The following is an 18,549-nucleotide window of genomic DNA, read 5'->3' as shown; positions in this document are numbered from 1 at the left end:
GGGGTGTACTCACTTTTTGTTGCCAGCGGTTTAGACATTAATGGCTGTGTGTTGTGTTATTTTGAGGGGACAGCAAACTTATACTTTTATAAAAGCTGTACACTCACTACTTGACATTGTAGCAAAGTGTCATTTCTTCAGTGTTGTCACATGAAAAGATATAATCAAATATTTGCAAAAATGTGAGGGGTGTGTGATGGCAATTTTATTGATCAGAACTCTTTAAGAAGGAAGTAAAGAGACGAAATACTCTTGGCACAATTTCACATGTTTATTAAATCATTTGCAAATGAGAGAGACGCGTCAAACGCTTACATACATAATCATCCGAGGAGTCTCTAACTCCATACATGAACAATCCGTATTTATTACAGAGAAAAGGGGTGTGGTAAGATGCTGCCATCTGTCTTGTCACAAGAGTTTACCCAAAGGGCGGGCTGTCCCCCCACCTTATCATTCTCAACTCCTGAGGAGACACAATGTCTGGATAGTCAACAGAGACACTAAAGGGTTATACAGATTTATGAGTACCCCTCTAATCCACCCATGCCGGTCAAGGATGTCTCCTATTCAAACACCAGACCCCTCTCGGCATCTTTAACTAGTAACTCATTCATACATGTATAGGACGACAAAGAATACATCCTTCTTCTAGGCAGGAGGACATGGCCCAAATACCTAATAATCCTCTGATATTATACAGACATGTGTGTCACAATCAAAGTACAGATTTACATTTTAGCCACTGGAAAGACAGACATTTCTCAAATGCACCTTAGTTCAAAATTTCCATAACAGGTGTACTCACCTTTGTGAGATACTGTATGTAAAGGAAATAACTTCAAATGTATTTTCTATTCATTTATTATTAAAATAATAATATGATTAAAATATTATTATTTTAATAATTTGTTTTCCAATTATTCAAATAATCAAAGGTTTCATGTATAGAATAATAAATTATGAAAATAATAATAATTAATATCTTTGCACAATTTGCCAGTTCATTTGGCATTTTTTATTTGTATTTTTCTCTCTTTCCATAAATAATTTATATTTTTGTATTTTTGGGGGAGAGTCATATTTACGTAATGATTATCTTGGTTCAAGGTGAGTCATTTTGTTTGTTCTATGACCTCAGTGGGTTGTATATCATTCCTTCCTTTAAAGTAAAGTTTCCGTACAGTTTCTTCAGGCGTTGGTACAAATTTTCTTTTTTCTTTTTGTCTTTTCTACTTGTTATGGATTTCAAGTTTAGTTCATTCTCTGTTATTTCCTTAAATGTTAGAGGTATGCGGGATGTGGTAAAGAGGAAAGCTATTTTTTTATTTTGTAAAAGATGCGAAACTGATTTAATTTCACAAGGAAACACACTCGTGTGAGTCAGATGTTGAATTCTGGAAGAATCAATGGGGAAATGTAATCTATTGTAGCCATGGTTCTAATCACTCAGCTGGGGTTTCAATTATTTCGCACAAATTTAAGGGGCAAATTCTGGAGGTAATAACTTCAAGTGAAGGTAGATGGATTATTATGACGTTAAAACAAGATAATTCAACTTTTATTATTTGCAATTTATATGGCTGTAACTCCCTCTCTGCTAACAAAATTTTATTTTAACGAACAGGTCTGTGAGAGCCGGAATTCTAACTGGTTGGTAGGTGATCAAATACTTATGTCATTCAATAAAAATGCAAATTAATTATTTAAAAATCATACAATGTGATTCTCTGGATTTTTTATTTAGATTCCGTCTCTCACAGTTGAAGTGTACCTGTGAAAAAAAAATACAGACCTCTACATGCTTTGTAAGTAGGAAAACCTGCAAAAACGGCAGTGTATCAAATACTTGTTCTCCCCACTGTACCTTACACCAATCAATTCATCAAATTCATTTATAAAGCCATTTTTACATCAGCAGTTGTCTCAAAGTGCTATAATATATTTATTTTCCACATTGTCACCTTCCTAAAATAATGGCCTAAGTTTCTTGCCTAAATCATCTCCTCATGGTGCTGGCCACCTCTGGTAAAACTGCCTAAATCCTCAGTTGAACAGGTCATGTGGTTCTACACCTTTAGTATAATGGCCTATGTCAAGAGTATGTCAGTATTTGTTTTTTTGTGTTTTCTGAAAAATCTGAAAATATGACTTGTGCCATTATTTTAGTAAGGTGACAATATGGGAAAGGCTGTTGATGACTGCCTTCATGTTCTCAGCAGTCCTATAGGCGCAGCAGAATTACTTTTCAGATCATTACTTAGATTGAAGGTCTATCATGTACATTTTTACAAAATGCATTTGGGCTAACCAAGCTAATGTTCTGTCATACAAAACACTGCCCTTCCTACAGTACAATACATGTACAATATTTTCCCTAGAATTGTTGGGTACCTTCCAGGCAAACACCATGAGATGTTTGCTGCCATAAACTTTGCCTTAAAAACCTGAACACCTCTGACCCTCATGACCTAATTGAAGCCTTCCTGGTTACAATGTTAAGAGGTAGAAAAACATGTCATGATAATCACTTTGGAAGTTAATCATACATATTTAGAAAATATGTACTGTGGTGTGAATTGAGATACATTATATAAATTAATTTATTCTCAGGGTGAATCCACTAGTGAGAGGCCCATTATGTAGTTTCCCAGTGCATTTTGCAATAATTAGTATAGTATGTAGAAATGAAATCAACTAGCCAACAGGTGTCACAGTTTGCTGGCAAGACTGATGGTTATGTGCAGATTATTCTTTTTTATCCTCTTAGGTGAACGATGATCCCAACACTGAGTTCAGCTATGACAACATGGTGATGACTGCATGGAACCTGTTTAGTGCTGGAACAGAAACGACATCTTCCACCTTAAGACAGTCTTTTCTGATGATGATGAAGTACCCTTCTATTCAATGTACCCATCTATTCAAGTTTACATTGGTTATATTCAATTCTCCCGGACTATAAAACATCTTAAAGTAGTTACAACTGATAACATCAACAATAATGGGTCAATAGTATCAGTGTAATATAAAGTGTGATGTTAATCTTTCTCAAGGAATAAATATGGCAGTGTCCCTGCTACTTGTATACCCCCAGGTTCTGTTGTTAAAGTACCTTGGTCTGACTGACCCTTCTAGGTCGAGATATAGTGAGTACAATCAATCAGTGGTTAATGATTTCTCTTCATTGTAAACCCCCAGTGTAACAGATGTCCAACAACCAACTGGTCAACATTTTTATCAGTTTTAATCTTTAGGATCAGCTCCAACTCAAGCAGACTCTTAAACCACAGTTGCTGAGGAAATAGAAGAGGATGAGAGTATTGGTGTCCTGATTGCCCTCAGTAGCTTACCCAATATATGGGTCACCTCCGGTCCTGTGGTCTTCTTCTGCACCCTCTGTGACAACTGGACATTTTTGAAGTGATTATTTATTGTAATCCCCTTGATTCTGTCCTTATGTAACAGAATACAAATAAACATTTAACTCTCTAGCCCTCAGCACTTGAATTCTGCAAGGATGTCTGCTCTCACCCTTTCTCTACTCACTCTACACCAACTACTGTACTTCCAGTAATGGATCTCTCAACCTGTTGAAGTATGCATATGACATCACTCTGGTCCATGTACAGAGACGTTGACTGCTTGGTGGCCTGGTGCCATCGGAATAACCTGAGGCTTGAAACAACATCTAACATTCATCTTCAGGTGGTTGTCTTCAGGAAAGGCCCCCCAACCTCCACCCCTTAAGATTGAGAGATCAGCCTTTCTTTCAGGTGAGTCCTTCAAATTGCTAAACTTTGCTCATCTTCCTACATCTAGTTAGTGCATTTCCTAGATTTGTAAATCAGCATATGTACATTAACTGTAAATTAATGTTAGCTAATTTTTAGGATATTCTCTTTAGCATCAGCTAAATTACCTATGTTGTTTCATATGTTTAACACCCATTGCATTTCAATGTGTGTAAGTTTTAAGCACATTTTACGTATTTTGTGCGATGTTCTCTACAACTAGCTGCACCAATTAAAGTTATTCTTATGTGCAAATGAATGTGTGATTGAAGGCAATTCTGAATAATCTAGCCTTTAAAGTCAAAAGTATTGGAATACTGTAGTAAGAAACAAACAACTGAAAATGCAGATGGTGGCATCCTCTGGCTTGTTGAATGTCTACAATGTCTTCAACTGTGGGAAGGACACGAAACGGATGCCTATTTTGTACTTTTAATAAATCTCACATGACTTTCTAACAAGCTTGTTTGCTGTGTCCTCTGTGTGGACTGCTCGTTGATTGCTAGCAAACCTACAAAACGACTTTTTTTCCGAGTAGTGCTGTAGCTACGCAACACATACATTACATAGGCAAAGGTGGGTTTTTGATGTTTGTTAAACTAATTAAAAAAAGAAAAAACTATTTATCATTGAGTTAGCATTTAATTAAACTGTGTTGGAGAGACTTGGGGGGAACGTGTAACAACACAATAATTTCATTTTAAACCACCTTGAAAGCTGTTTATTCTATATGCTACTGCTTAGTTAGTGTATATACAATATATTGCACATTAGAAGATGGAGGAAGGGGTGAGATTGGACACCAGGGCTAACACTCTACTCTTGTAATAAATTCCATTCCTGACTACAGTGACACAGGATGCCAGTTTGATAATCAGAAGACTACACCCTAGGCAGGGCAATGTCCCCTACATTGTCCTGCTTGTTTTACACAACTGTTTGGCAACTGTGTGGCAATTAGCCAATATAAGGGTCATGGTGACATGCGCATGCAAACAGTGAAGTCAAATAATACTGCAATTCATCTGTTAGCATAAAGTACAAAATCCTGGACTGGAAAGGAACAACAGTATTTACAAAAGTATTTCTGTTGTAGGTTCCCAGGACTTAATTGGCTGTCATTGTTTTAAATTTAACTGAAGATGGACTTACTTTATATTCTGCAGACTGACTTTATTCCTATTATATTAGGCTTAGTTACAGTTATTTTACTTTGGAAGAATCGAAGGGGACAAAGCCACTCATATTGGCCACCGGGTCCAGCTCCGATTCCTCTGTTCGGTAACTTGTTACAAATGGATGTGAAAGCCCCATACAAGTTGTACATGAAGGTCTGTGAATTTACTTTCCATAGCTTTAAGTGTGCAAGTTTTATTTGCAAAATCTTTCAGAATCAGAGTGTAAAATGTAAATAGAATAGGAATGTCATAACTTATTAGAGTAATATAACCCTCTGATACTGCAGTCATGCCTAGCTAGATCCTGCTCTCCTTGAGTGAGAGAGTTGTAGGACTGTCTGACTGTATATGTATAGACAGTCCTACAATTACTTCAAGCAATTTATGGACTGATACATATCTTAGATATTTAGCATCATTCCTTTTGAAACATTTAAGACCAACATTCATCTTTAGACCAGTTTTCTGGCAAGTTGATTTTGAGTACAGAGCATGGCCAAATTTTCCATTCTGTCTTTGCTCATCGTTGAACGCAAATCATTTTAATGAGTACGTTCTGCTAAATTGAGAAAATTATAAAATGTCTTTCCATTTTATCCAAACAAGGTCAACAAGTCCCAGCACTGTCAGACAGGGTACATTTAAATCTGGGATCTCATGCATCATGATGCTGTATTTTGCTATTCTCTCCTCAGCTCAGTAAGAAGTATGGGAAAGTTTGTGTGGAGTGTATTGATCTATGTGTTGTAGTCCTTTTGGCTCAGGTTCAAAGGATCGTCCCCTCGGACCACCCTCACCCTCTCTCATTTGCAAATGATTTAATAAACATGTGAAATTGTGCCAAGAGTATTTCGTCTCTATACTTCCTTCTTAAAGAGTTCTGATCAATAAAATTGCCATCACACACCCCTCACATTTTTGCAAATATTTGATTATATCTTTTCATGTGACAACACTGAAGAAATGACACTTTGCTACAATGTCAAGTAGTGAGTGTACAGCTTTTATAAAAGTATAAGTTTGCTGTCCCCTCAAAATAACACAACACACAGCCATTAATGTCTAAACCGCTGGCAACAAAAAGTGAGTACACCCCTAAGTAAAAATATCCAAATTGGGCTTACGCGGTCCGGCAAAAAGACAAACATGTGATTATGTATGTTGGTGGTGTAGTGAGAAGCATTTGTACCATAACATTGATTTTAACCAGCCTGTAGTGGGTGCATTTATAGCCGAACGCTCAGACAGCAAGTCATTTTAACAGATGTATTTCAACCTACCTGGCTGCTTACAAAAAGTTATGCATTCGAGGCATGGTGGATAACAATATGAAAGCTATTGTTTGGAGAGATGACTTAGCAGAGCTTGAACGTTGCTAAATAATTAAAGAAGTTATAGACCTACTTTCTGGGCTCCATCACTTCCTTTGACTTTTGGTTGATTCTGATTAATCTTAGCTTGCGTGAATAGATTTATGTATAAACGTCCAAGCAGTGTATCGATTATGAATCTAGTTGGATTATGTTTTACCTATGAATATAGGTGGATGTCAGGATCACACAGACAATGTTTTATTTAACATTGCTTTAGAAATATATATTATAATTGGTCCACCATATTTTACGTTTTCCATTTGATAATCATTCTTACAAATGGGTGAAATGTGTAGGTTAATGCAAATTAACCTAGAAGTATAAAACCATACCTTAGAAATTGTAACTGTAGATTATGGTAAGATACAATTCCCTAAACAACCTCCAGAGTCGTCTACAATGAAAAGATGTAAAAGGAAAATGCAGCTAACATTCAGCCAGATACTGCTCCAGACAGGAAAGTGGTCACTCCACGGTCCTGACTTTGATGTAGCAATCATAGGAACGTGGCATGCGACCAAAACTGGCACACTCTGGGTTGATATTGATCTCCTCTGGGGGTTGGGTCCCACTGAAGGTGAAGCACTGCAGCAGGGAGGTGAAGAAGAGAAACAGCTCCATTCTGGCCAGAGCCTCTCCCAGACACGCCCTCTTCCCTGAAGAAAAAGAGAAAGGTTGATGTCAGTAATCATTAGGGATGTGAACACAAACTAAACAGTTTTTAGTACCCGAACAGTACCCGAATGAATACAAAAGTACCTGATGTGAAGGTCAACGTGTAGATGGCTTGCCTTCCTTGATTCAAGCCACTCCTCGTTATTCTACCTGTTTCTACTTCAACATCACCAATTCTTAGTTTTCTTCACTCCACATTAGTACTTTACCACCGCCTCACCCCAAAGCTTCATTCGATTTTTTCTGCTGGCTTTCCTGGTTGTACTTTTGAGTGTGAAAGAATAAATAACACAAACGGAAAGTGGCTGTTGAACAGAACTAGTCACTACACTAGTCACTACAAGTCTACTACACTCCAAATCACCCAAAAGAACACACAAGTAACCAAAACAGGTACCCATCAAGTATACATAGGAACTCATCAGAACCCAAAATAATTCAAATCAGCTTCCAAATAGAGTCAAACAGCCTAAATGAAGTATCACTTCAAAATTTTCCCCAATGCTCTCATCGTCTTCTATTGCCTCAGCCACTGTAGTTTAACAGTCTACCTAAGTTGGAGCTGATCCTAAAGATTAAGGTATTTTAGCAACAGAACCTGGGGGAATACAAAAAGGCATTTAGATAATCATACCCAATCCAAAAGCGAGGAATCCATCATTTTTCTTAAAGCGTCCGTTTTCATCCAGGAAGTTCTCTGGGTCAAACTCATCTGGGTTCTTAAACAGTTCAGGATCACACAGCACAGAGGACAACAGAGGCAAGACCATGGTACCCTGGAAGAATAGTATAAAAACACAATTACTACCTTGCTATGAGAAAGGCATGTTGATTAGTCTTTCTTAAATAGGCTTTTTGACCAGGTATTGTGAACTGTTTAGAATTCCAAAATTAAAGTAATTGACATCACCTCTGGGATGAGGTAGTTGTGAAACTCTGTGTCTCTGATTACTTTGTGGGGGACAGAGGTGGGGGCGAGGTCCATGAATCTCTGGACCTCATGGAGGACTGCATCCGTGTAGGGCATTTTCACTCTGTCATCAACCGTTGGAACTCTTGAGCCAATCACATCGTCTATCTCCTTCTGAACTTTCCCTGAGAAAGATTAACATTACACTTTATTTTACACTGATATAATTTACACATTTTTGTAGATGTTATCAGTAGTAACTACTTCATGTTTAATAGTCTAGGAGACTTGCATGTGACCAATGTAAACTTGAATAGATGGGTACCTTGAATAGAAGGGTACTTCATCATCATCAGAAAGGACTGTCTTAAGGTGGAAGATGTTGTTTCTGTTCCAGCACTAAACAGGTTCCATGCAGTCATCACCATGTTGTCATAGCAGAACTCAGTGTTGGGATCATCTTTCTCCTAATAGAAGATAATAGAAAATACACTTCTTTAATTCACCATTCTGCAAGTACAAAGTGACACCCAGTGGCTAAACACAAACACAGCACCTCTCTTGCTTGTCTATTCACTCTTGATAAAAAAACTTTTCTACCTCAAGCATTTTAATTAGGAATGCTTCGAGTAAGTCCTGAGGGTCAGAGGTGTCCAGGTTCTTAAGACGAAGTTCTGCCTGCGCCCGCATGTAATCTTTGGCCTGGTTTATGGTGGCAAACATTCTATGATGTTTGCCTGGAAAGCACCAAACAATTCGAGGGAACATGTTAAACATCTGGAGGAAAGGGAAGAAAAAAGAGAATGTTTTGTTTCTGAAGACAATCTCCTCAATCCACAGTCATTTTTGTAAAATGAGCATGATAGTGCATCAGTTTGGTACAATAGGTAACTGAGAGCAAAGGAATTTTCTGAGACAGGATGATTTGAAAAGTTACTCTACCGCTCCTATAGGACTGCTGAGAACACTGAAGTAGTCATCAACAGCCTTTTGGATGAGTTGAAACATTGGATTGTTATATTCAAACCGGTGTCCAAAGACTATGGAACTGATCACATTGCCGATAGAATTGCAAATCATTTTCTTGGGATTGACAACTGAATCTGGATAACAGAAGAAAGGTAAGCACACACATACTTTCAAATTCATGATTGGTCATCAATATTTTTATCCTGTCAAGAGGATACTACAACCCTGTTTCCAAAAAAGTTGGGACGCTGCTTAAACTGCTAATACAAACAGAATGCAATGAAGTGCAGATCATTTATACACTATATTCAATAGAGAATAGTACAAAGACAGCCACACATTTCAAAATAAGTCAGGACAGGGGCATGTTTAACATTGGGTTTCATCACCTCTTTTAACAATACTCTGTAAACTGAACTGAGGAGACCAATTGCGATAGATTTGAAAGTGAAATGTTTTCCCATTTTTAGCTGGATATAGGATTTCAGCTGCTCAACAGTTAGGGGTTCTCCTTTGTCATATTTTTCGTTTCACAATAGGCTAAATGTTTTCAATGTAATACTCTTTTACGATGGAGCCATGCTGTTGTAATACGTGCAGAGCATTGTCTTGCTGAATTAAGTAAGGCCTTCACTGAAAAAGATGTCTGGATGGCAGCATATGTCACTCCAAAACCTGAATATATTGTTCAGCATTAATGGGGCTTCCACATATGTGCATGTCAGCCATGTCATGTGCACTAATGCACCACCATGCCATACTGTGCACGAATAAGCCGAATGGTTCCTCTCCTCTTTAGTCAGTAGGTAGAATTTCAAATCTTGATTTGTTAGACCACAGGACAGTTTTCCACTTTGCCTCAGTCCATCTTAAATGAGCTTGGGCCCAGAGAAGGCAGCGGCATTTCTGGATCTTGTTTATACACTCACCTAAAGGATTATTAGGAACACCATACTAATACTGTGTTTGACCCCCTTTCGCCTTCAGAACTGCCTTAATTCTACATGGCATTGATTCAAAAAGGTGCTGAAAGTATTCTTTAGAAATGTTGGCCCATATTGATAGGATAGCATCTTGCAGTTGATGGAGATTTGTGGGATGCACATCCAGGGCACGAAGTTTCCGTTCCACCACATCCCAAAGATGCTCTATTGGGTTGAGATCTGGTGACTGTGGGGGCCATTTCAGTACAGTGAACTTATTGTCATGTTCAAGAAACCAATTTGAAATGATTTGAGCTTTGTGACATGGTGCATTATCCTGCTGGAAGTAGCCATCAGAGGATGGGTACATGGTGGTCATAAAGGGATGGACATGGTCAGAAACAATGCTCAGGTAGGCCGTGGCATTTACACGATGCCCAATTTGCACTAAGAGGCCTAAAGTGTGCCAAGAAAACATCCCCCACACCACTACACCACCACCACCAGCCTGCACAGTGGTAACAAGGCATGATGGATCCATGTTCTCATTCTGTTTACGCCAAATTCTGACACTACCATCTGAATGTCTCAACAGAAATCAAGACTCATCAGACCAGGCAACATTCTTCCAGTCTTCAACTGTCTAATTTTGGTGAGCTCGTGCAAATTGTAGCATCTTTTTCCTATTTGTAGTGGAGATGAGTGGTACCCGGTGGGGTCTTCTGCTGTTGTAGCCCATCCGCCTCAAGGTTGTGCGTGTTGTGGCTTCACAAATGCTTTGCTGCATACCTCGGTTGTAACGAGTGGTTATTTCAGTCAAAGTTGCTCTTCTATCAGCTTGAATCAGTTGGCCCATTCTCCTCTGACCTCTAGCATCAACAAGGCATTTTCGCCCACAGGACTGCCGCATACTGGATGTTTTTCCCTTTTCACACCATTCTTTGTATACCCTAGAAATGGTTGTGCGTGAAAATCCCAGTAACTGAGCAGATTGTGAAATACTCAGACCGGCCCGTCTGGCACCAACAACCATGCCACGCCCAAAATTGCTTAAATCACCTTTCTTTCCCATTCTGACATTCAGTTTGGAGTTCAGGAGATTGTCTTGACCAGGACCACACCCCTAAATGCATTGAAGCAACTGCCATGTGATTGGTTGATTAGATAATTGCATTAATGAGAAATTGAACAGGTGTTCCTAATAATCCATTAGTTGAGTGTATATGGTTTCTTCTTTGCATAGTATAGTTTTTCTTGCAGACAATGGTTTTCGGAAGTATTCCTGGGCCCATGCAGTGATGTCCACTACAGAATCGTGTCTATTTTTAATGCAGTGCCACCTGAGCCCTTAAAGATCACAGCCATCCAATATTTGTTTTCAGCCTTGTCCTTTGCGTTCTGAGATTTTTCTGGAATCTCTGAATCGTTTAATGATATTATGTACATAGATAATGAGATACCCAAACTCTTTGCAATTTTACACTGAGAAACTTTATTCTTAAATTGTTGCACTATTTGCCTGCACAGTCTTGTACATGTGGTGAACCCCTCCCCATCTCTACTTCTGAAAGACTCATCCTCTCTGGGATACTCTTTTAATATCAAATCATGTTACTGACCTGTTGCCAGTTAACATAATTAGTTGTGACATGACCCACAAGGTTTAGTTTTTAAGTATTACACAACTTTTCCAGTCTGTTGTTGCCTGTCCCAACTTTTTTGAAACGTGTTGCTGAAATAAATTTCAATGTGGGCATATATTTCTCAATAAACAAGAACATCTCAGTTTCAACATTTGATATGCTGACTTTGTACTTTTTTCTATTGAATATAAGGTTTTAATGATTTGCACCACTGCAATTGCATCATTGCATTCTCTTTCTATTTACATTTTATGCAGTGTTTTTTGGTAATAGAGTTGTATATTAATAATGACCATTCAAGGAAAACCAAAACTTTTATATTTCATCCTTCACATTGAATAGCATTTGATTCAGTTCTCCTTCCTGCCACTCAAACTCAAATGCCAAATCAATTTCATCTCCTTCAATGAACTAAACACGTCGCTGGTCCAGTGAATTAAACCTCAAACCAGAGTGGTGCGTTGCATCCTTGTTAACCCTCTGGTTTCCCTGTATCCCCAGGACGGGGGTGCTCCGCAGGGTTCCATCCCAGTGGATGTGTTCTGGCAGTAGGGACCATGACAGGAAGGTACTGAACATCCTCAAGATGTTGGCTTGTCTCTTATTGGACAACATCACTGTAACATGTCTTCCATATTGTTCAGACAGGATGAAGTCCTCCCATATGGAATTTGACTATGTAGTATCAAAGAAATAAAGAGACACTTAAATGTCTCCTGTGTGATTCCTCATCCTGTCCACATGTCTGCAGGTAGTTGGTGCTGGACACTGACACCCAGGACCTGGTCTCCATGCACACGGATTGCAACGAGATAATCTCTAATGTCAAGTACTTCAATTAAAAGTATTTTCTAATCTTGTCAATTACTATATTTCCTATTCAAACTAATTTCATGTATGTTCTCATGGAAAATAAGGACATTTCTAAGTGACCCCAAACCTTTGAACAGTAGTGTATACACACACATTTGTAGAGTATAAATAATACATTATTATTATAATACAATAATAATAAACTATTTACTAATCCATTTTACAAGCTTTACTGCAAGCAGTTGTCATAATGATAACAAATGTTGAGGTAATTGTTCACTTGGGATCTTTGTATTGAATATTTTGTTAAAGATAAATGTATGTAACAACAATAATAAAGATAATTAGAAAGCATTTTGAAAACATGGAATATTTCAGTATGAAGTTACTTGTATATCTGTTTGCTCCCACTGTTTGCTCCCACTGCTCATTTGGAATGTATCCAGTGATTGCCCTAAAACAATCACAAAGAAAGACCACCAACCTCTATATTCATGAATGGCTTTAATCAGAAACTTAGCCTCTTCTTGGATCCGCTGTTCAATTGTCCTGCGCCCCATCCCAAAGTTTTTCAGAGTCATCAAGGATATCCTGCGAAGATCTTTCCATCTTTTCCCACTACTCACCAACACTCCTACAATGAAGAGGACAGAACCACACAGAAATAGTTTAGGAACAGCATAATATAACCTAACAGGATCTCATTAGATAACAATAAAAAGATTTAACCCAAAAAAGGACTAACATATCCCTCCACCATTTGGCTAAATGTGTAGAATTGCAGGAAATGTGGTTTAAAACAGCCACCTTCTCATCATCCAATAGTGAAATCTGCATAATTTAGATAAAGTTTATTTAAATGAATCTCCATTCCATGGGAAAATGTGCATGTGTATGTAAATCAGTAAAATGTTCTCCTGATTTTACCCACCATATCCCTGAGTGATGGTCATGATGAGAGGGTAGTTGGCTCTGCCACTGAACTCTTCTCCCTGGTTGACAAAAGCTTCCTTGATAGCCTGATATCCAGAGAGCACTACTACAGGTGTGGAGCCCAGCCATACGGTAAAAACTGACCCATACTTCTTACTGAGCTGAGGAGAGAATAGCAAAAGACAGCATCATGATGCCTCAGATCTCATTAATCTAACGTGCATAATCACAAATCTGTGAACAGTGAGAATAAATATAGAATAATGTTTGATTTCAGTGTTTTTCTATTTTGAATTCATACTATGTTTCTTAACAGGCAACTCTACCATGTTAGTGCATCTACTATGAAATTAACAAATAATTACATATCTTTGGGTCCCAACAAAACATTTTGGGTGGCAGGGTTGGACATTAAGTCCCGCCCCAAGATCTAGCTACCGGAACGCAGACGCCGTATACAAGAGATTTCAAGATAAGACCGTCATGATGGTGATGAATGAAGAATCGGAGGGGTCGACCGTGCTGGTCTAACTGAAAACGACTGGGTAAAGAGTCTGGGAGAGGATCCTGCTGCACGAGGAGCGAAGGGTCAACCAAAACTTAATACGTTGGCTCCAAGGTCTAGGACACTAGAACATTTTGACATGGTTTCCCCCTTATCCCCAGACGGCCCGCTGTACTGCATTAAGCCTGAAGGACAGGAGGGGACAATCCATAGGAATCATTTGAGAACATCTCCTTACCCAGCTGCCCGCACCAGGAAGGGGAGGAGGCCAAGTGTTGGTCCAGGCAGCATTCCCCTAATCGTCTTTTCAGACTCCACTGTTGCCCGACAGACGATCAGAACCCTGGAACACTGGCAACTGATGGGCCAGGGAGAGTGCCAGCACCCGGGTCTCACCCAGAGCCCCCCAGTACCTGGGTCACACCCAAAGCCCCCCAGCACCTGGGTCTCACCCAGAGCCCCCCAGCAGCCAGGTCTCACCCAGAGCCCCCCAGCACCTGGGTCACACCTAGGGCCCCCCAGCACCTGGGTCACACCTAGGGCCCCCCAGCACCCGGGTCTCACCCAGTGCCCCCCAGAAGACGGGTGTCAACCAGAGGCCCCAGCCGAGGCACCATAAAGGGCACCAGAATCTTTGGCTAAACCAAACCCCCCACTCAGTTTGAACCAAGGAGGTCTACTTAAGGCGTGTTCACACTGCACATTAGCCTAGGGCTAAGAGCCTCCTAAGCCCAGGGCTAAGCAAGTGTTCAAACTTGAATATGTAAAAGTGGGCTAGCATTAGCTTTAGCCTAGGGCTAGCTGGTCCTGCACTGGAGGGCCCAAATTTGCTCTGCCAAAAATTTCTGTTTCGGCCCTTTCACTCAGCAAACTGTTGTTGTTTCATTATATCTGCTAAATCTCAGCAAAGTAGTTATTGCAGCTTGCTTTGTATGAAATCTAGCAAATATGTCGAAAGGATGAAGGTTGACTAACGTTTTTCTCTTTCTTTGCTTAATGTTAACAAAGTTGTCAAAGCAAATCCTGACAGGGTGGGCGTCCTGATCAACCAATCTCATGATGTTGTTAATTGAATCCTGGCAGCGTTACATTGATCGTGTGTCAGTGATGTACCCTAACATTATTTGCATGCCAGAGAGAACGTAACATGTGTACCTTATCACAGAATGTAAAATGGTATTGGGTCATATTTGTCCATTAGCCCAGGGCTTAGGAATACAAATGTGAATCCTTAGCCTAGGGTTAAACCTTAGACCAGGGTTAACAAATTATTGCGTGAACACAGGCTAAGCTAACCCAGGGCCAGACTTAGCCTGGGGCTAAGATAGCCCAGGTCTTAGAACAATGCAGTGTGAAAAGGCCTTTACAGTCCCTCTCGCACAATTCCAACCAAGTCATCTAGCTTATCTACGGCTGTGAGAACTGACCAAATATATTTGACAAAACAGTACTGCTGAGCATACGCACGGAGGGGAACTGCCAAAGGGGAGTCACATGTAGAAAATGTATTTATTATTATATCCTTATTTATTCATTATTCTGTTAGAAGATATTTGTACTCTGTATGCTTGAAACATTACATATACTAAAATACTTGTCAGTAACTCATGATGTCTCTATCTGTGTTCAGGGGCAGTAATGAATGGAATGTCAGCTGAGCAATGCTACTAGTCTCAATCTTTGTGTGGAAGACTAGGCCTTGGCCTAGCAGAAACCCATGGAAGTCGTCTCCCTTTTGGGGTACGTCTTAATAGCAGCAGTGGGGCTCCTGTTCCTTGTATTATAGAGGTGAACAGGACTCTATTCCTTATTGGGAGAGCTGCCATTTCTACAGTATGGTTTTTGATCAGAGGGCTACACTTCATGCCCTCATTCTGGAGCCCAAACTCAGAGGTTGCTCAAGTTCTAATTGGCCTGAGCTCTCGGTTACTACACCTTTCTGGAGTAGACAACCCCTCAAATCTAAGCACCAATCAAATATACTAGTCTATATGTGAACAGAAGCGAGTTTCACACAAATTTTCCACAAATTATATTTGATGACAAAGCAAAACGCACATCTAATCAATGATGGAATTAATGTAGGCTACACTTATTGTTGGTGATGGATGGTGTAGGCCTACTGTTTGTTAGAGTCATTTAAAGAAGACCAGAGTAGGTTTTCCAAAGACACATAGGGTAATTGTCATTGTTTTTTATTTTTACTGGTCAAGCCACAACTGACCGAGCGACACAAACACGCACTGACACAATATAGCACCTGCGCGTATTTCCACATTTTTTGCAACATTTAATGGTATTGTAAAGGCTATTCCCGACAGGATTTAACATTTTGATTTTGACCATATGAGGTTAATTAGCGGCGTTTTGAGATTTAGATAGCAATTGGTTTGATTCCAACAAGCTTGTTGGATTGATTTTAGCAATTGGTATTAGTCAAACAAATCAATAGCAATCTCCCACCGGTGTACATATAAAGCTATATAAGCTAATAAATCGCACGTTTTCTGTGGAACGGCCTTTCTAAGTTCCGTTCGTATGTAGACTTCACATTAGAATACTTTTTTGGGTATCGATGAATAAGGCTGTATTGGAAATATATTTCTCTTAATCCACCACTTGGCAAAGGTTGAGGAATATTTAGTTAGATATATTTTAACGTCCAGTTTTTTTACAACTGTATGGCCTACAAGCATTCATGAGAGAAAATGCACACTGCCATCGTTGCTCCAATATCCAACGCTGAAAACATAATAACATTTAATCTAAGATTTTAGCTCAACGATTAGCGCCAAGTGACTAACCTCCATGTAGAACTTGTATGGCGCTTTCAAATCCATTTGTAATAAGTTACCGAGCAGAGGAATCGGTTTAGGACCCGGTGGTAAACGTGAGATTTGCTTCCCTCTATTCATCCAAAGCAGCATAGCAACGACCACAACCATTATAATAGTTGCAAAGTTCACCTGCAAAATATGAAGTAAATCTTCCATCCTCAATAATCACGGAAAAAGTATTATATTGATCCGTTGTGAATGTGCTCAAAGCTTTTAAAAATGTGTAGTAAGGCAGGTAGTTTGCATATGTGCGTAGGGTATGTCCTTTAGCACAGCTTATAGTTGTGTTTTCGTGTGTAAAATGTTTTTGTTATCTTTGTTGTGGCACCTCCTTCGAAATCCATTCTCACCTGCGATTTCCTTTTCGCAGATCGCACCTAGGGGCCCCATACGGTGCCTCCTATTCTTGGAGAAATCTTTTTTTTTAAATACACAATTGTATGGACATTTTTAAAATGCAAACATTAAAGAAACAATGTTCATTGTCACAATTTAATTTGATATGATCATGATGTATTACATTATTTCATATATCCTGGAAATGTGTTGTTTTAGATTTTGTAATGCCTGCTTATTCTGTCGCTATACCCCTTTGAGGGGGCCCAGAATCTTGTTTGTTAATTTAGCAGTAATTCACTGGGGGAGTAGCCCAAGCGCCCGAGCAGGAAAGGTCCTAAGGGGCCTTTCCCAGAGATTAAAAAGAGATACATTACAAAAATATGATGACTGATGAAAACGCAAGTGTTAGAGGAACAACATTCTTTATCATGATGAATTTAATGTAAATATGATGTATTACATTTGATCCTATTTTGTGTTTTCTTTGCTATTCTGTCGTTTGCTATTCCCCCTGAACGGTGCCTTTGTCCTGGGTATAGTACCCTTTACAGAACCCTTTTCCAAGAACATTGGAACGTTGTGTAAAATATAAATAAAAACAGAATGAAATGATTTAAACCATATATTCAATAGAAAACAGTACAAAGACAAAATAACAAATGTTGAAACTGAGACATTTTATTGTTTAGAATGGAAGGGTCTGTCAGAATTGAGGATGGGTGGGGTGAAGGATTGCACAGGCAAATAGTGCAACAATTTATGAATAATGTTTCTCAACGTAAAATTGCAAAGAGTTTGGGGATGTCATCATCTTCGGGACATAAATCAATTAAAAGATTCAGAGAATCTGGAGAAATCTTTGTATGCAAGGGACAAGGCCGAAAACCCGTACTAGATTAAAAACAGGCACAATTCTGTAGTGGACATCATTGCATGGGCCCAGAAACACTTCAGAAAATCATTGCCTGTAAACATAGTATGTCGCTGCATCCACAATTGCAAGTTAAAACTCTACCATGCAAAGAAGAATCCATTTATAAACAAGATCCAAAAATACTGCCAGCTTTTTGGGGCCCAAGCTAATTTAAGACGGACTGAGACCAAGTGGAAAACGGTCTTGTTGTCTGGGAATCATGAATGCCATGTCCTCCAGACTATAGAGGAGAGGGACCATTCACCTTCTTATCAGAGTACAGATCAAAAGCCAGCATCCGTGATGGTATGGGGGTGCATTAGTGCACATGGCATGGGTGACTCACACATCTGTGAAGGCACCATTGATGCTGAACAATATGTAATGGTTTTGGAGCCATATGTTCTGCTTTCCAGACAAACCTTTTTTAATGGAAGGCCTTGCTTATAGCAAGACAATGCCAAATAACATTATGCAAGTATTACAACAACATGGCTTCATACTAAAAGTGTCTGGGTGCAAAGCCGGCCTGCCTGCAGTCCAGACCTGTCACCCATTGAAAACATTTGGCACATTATGAAACAACAAATATGACAAAAGAGACCCCGAACTGTTGAACAGCTGAAATCCTATATCATACAAGAAAGGGAAAAACATTTAATGTTCAAAACTACAACAATTGGTCTCATTTCCCAAACCCTTACAGAGTACTGTTAAAAGAAGATTCAACAAAGAGGTAAACAT

General features: G+C 39.2%; 1 protein-coding gene across 2 annotated transcripts; it reads right to left on the bottom strand.

Moving 5' to 3' along the window:
• Positions 1–6,062: 6,062 nt before the first annotated feature.
• Positions 6,063–16,813, bottom strand: LOC105024144 (cytochrome P450 2M1-like). Of its 2 annotated transcripts, none has more exons than XM_029114677.2 (9): positions 16,521–16,813; positions 13,210–13,372; positions 12,763–12,912; positions 8,873–9,033; positions 8,531–8,707; positions 8,256–8,397; positions 7,931–8,115; positions 7,655–7,796; positions 6,063–7,001 (listed from the first exon to the last, which is right to left on the bottom strand). In XM_029114677.2, exons 1-9 carry the CDS (start codon positions 16,707–16,709, stop codon positions 6,811–6,813), a joined length of 1,500 nt encoding a protein of 499 aa, XP_028970510.2. In that variant the 5' UTR covers positions 16,710–16,813; the 3' UTR covers positions 6,063–6,810. The 2 variants fall into 2 exon arrangements, with proteins under 2 accessions (XP_028970510.2, XP_028970520.2); XM_029114687.2 differs by having other exon boundaries at positions 6,065–7,001; positions 16,683–16,810.
• Between the last annotated feature and the right edge of the window lie 1,736 nt (positions 16,814–18,549).

Source organism: Esox lucius, chromosome 1 (genome assembly GCF_011004845.1).
Source record: "Esox lucius isolate fEsoLuc1 chromosome 1, fEsoLuc1.pri, whole genome shotgun sequence".
NCBI classification, from domain to species: Eukaryota; Metazoa; Chordata; class Actinopteri; order Esociformes; family Esocidae; genus Esox; species Esox lucius.
Note: the sequence above shows the minus strand (reverse complement) of the source record. Positions and strands in the feature narration are given on the sequence as shown.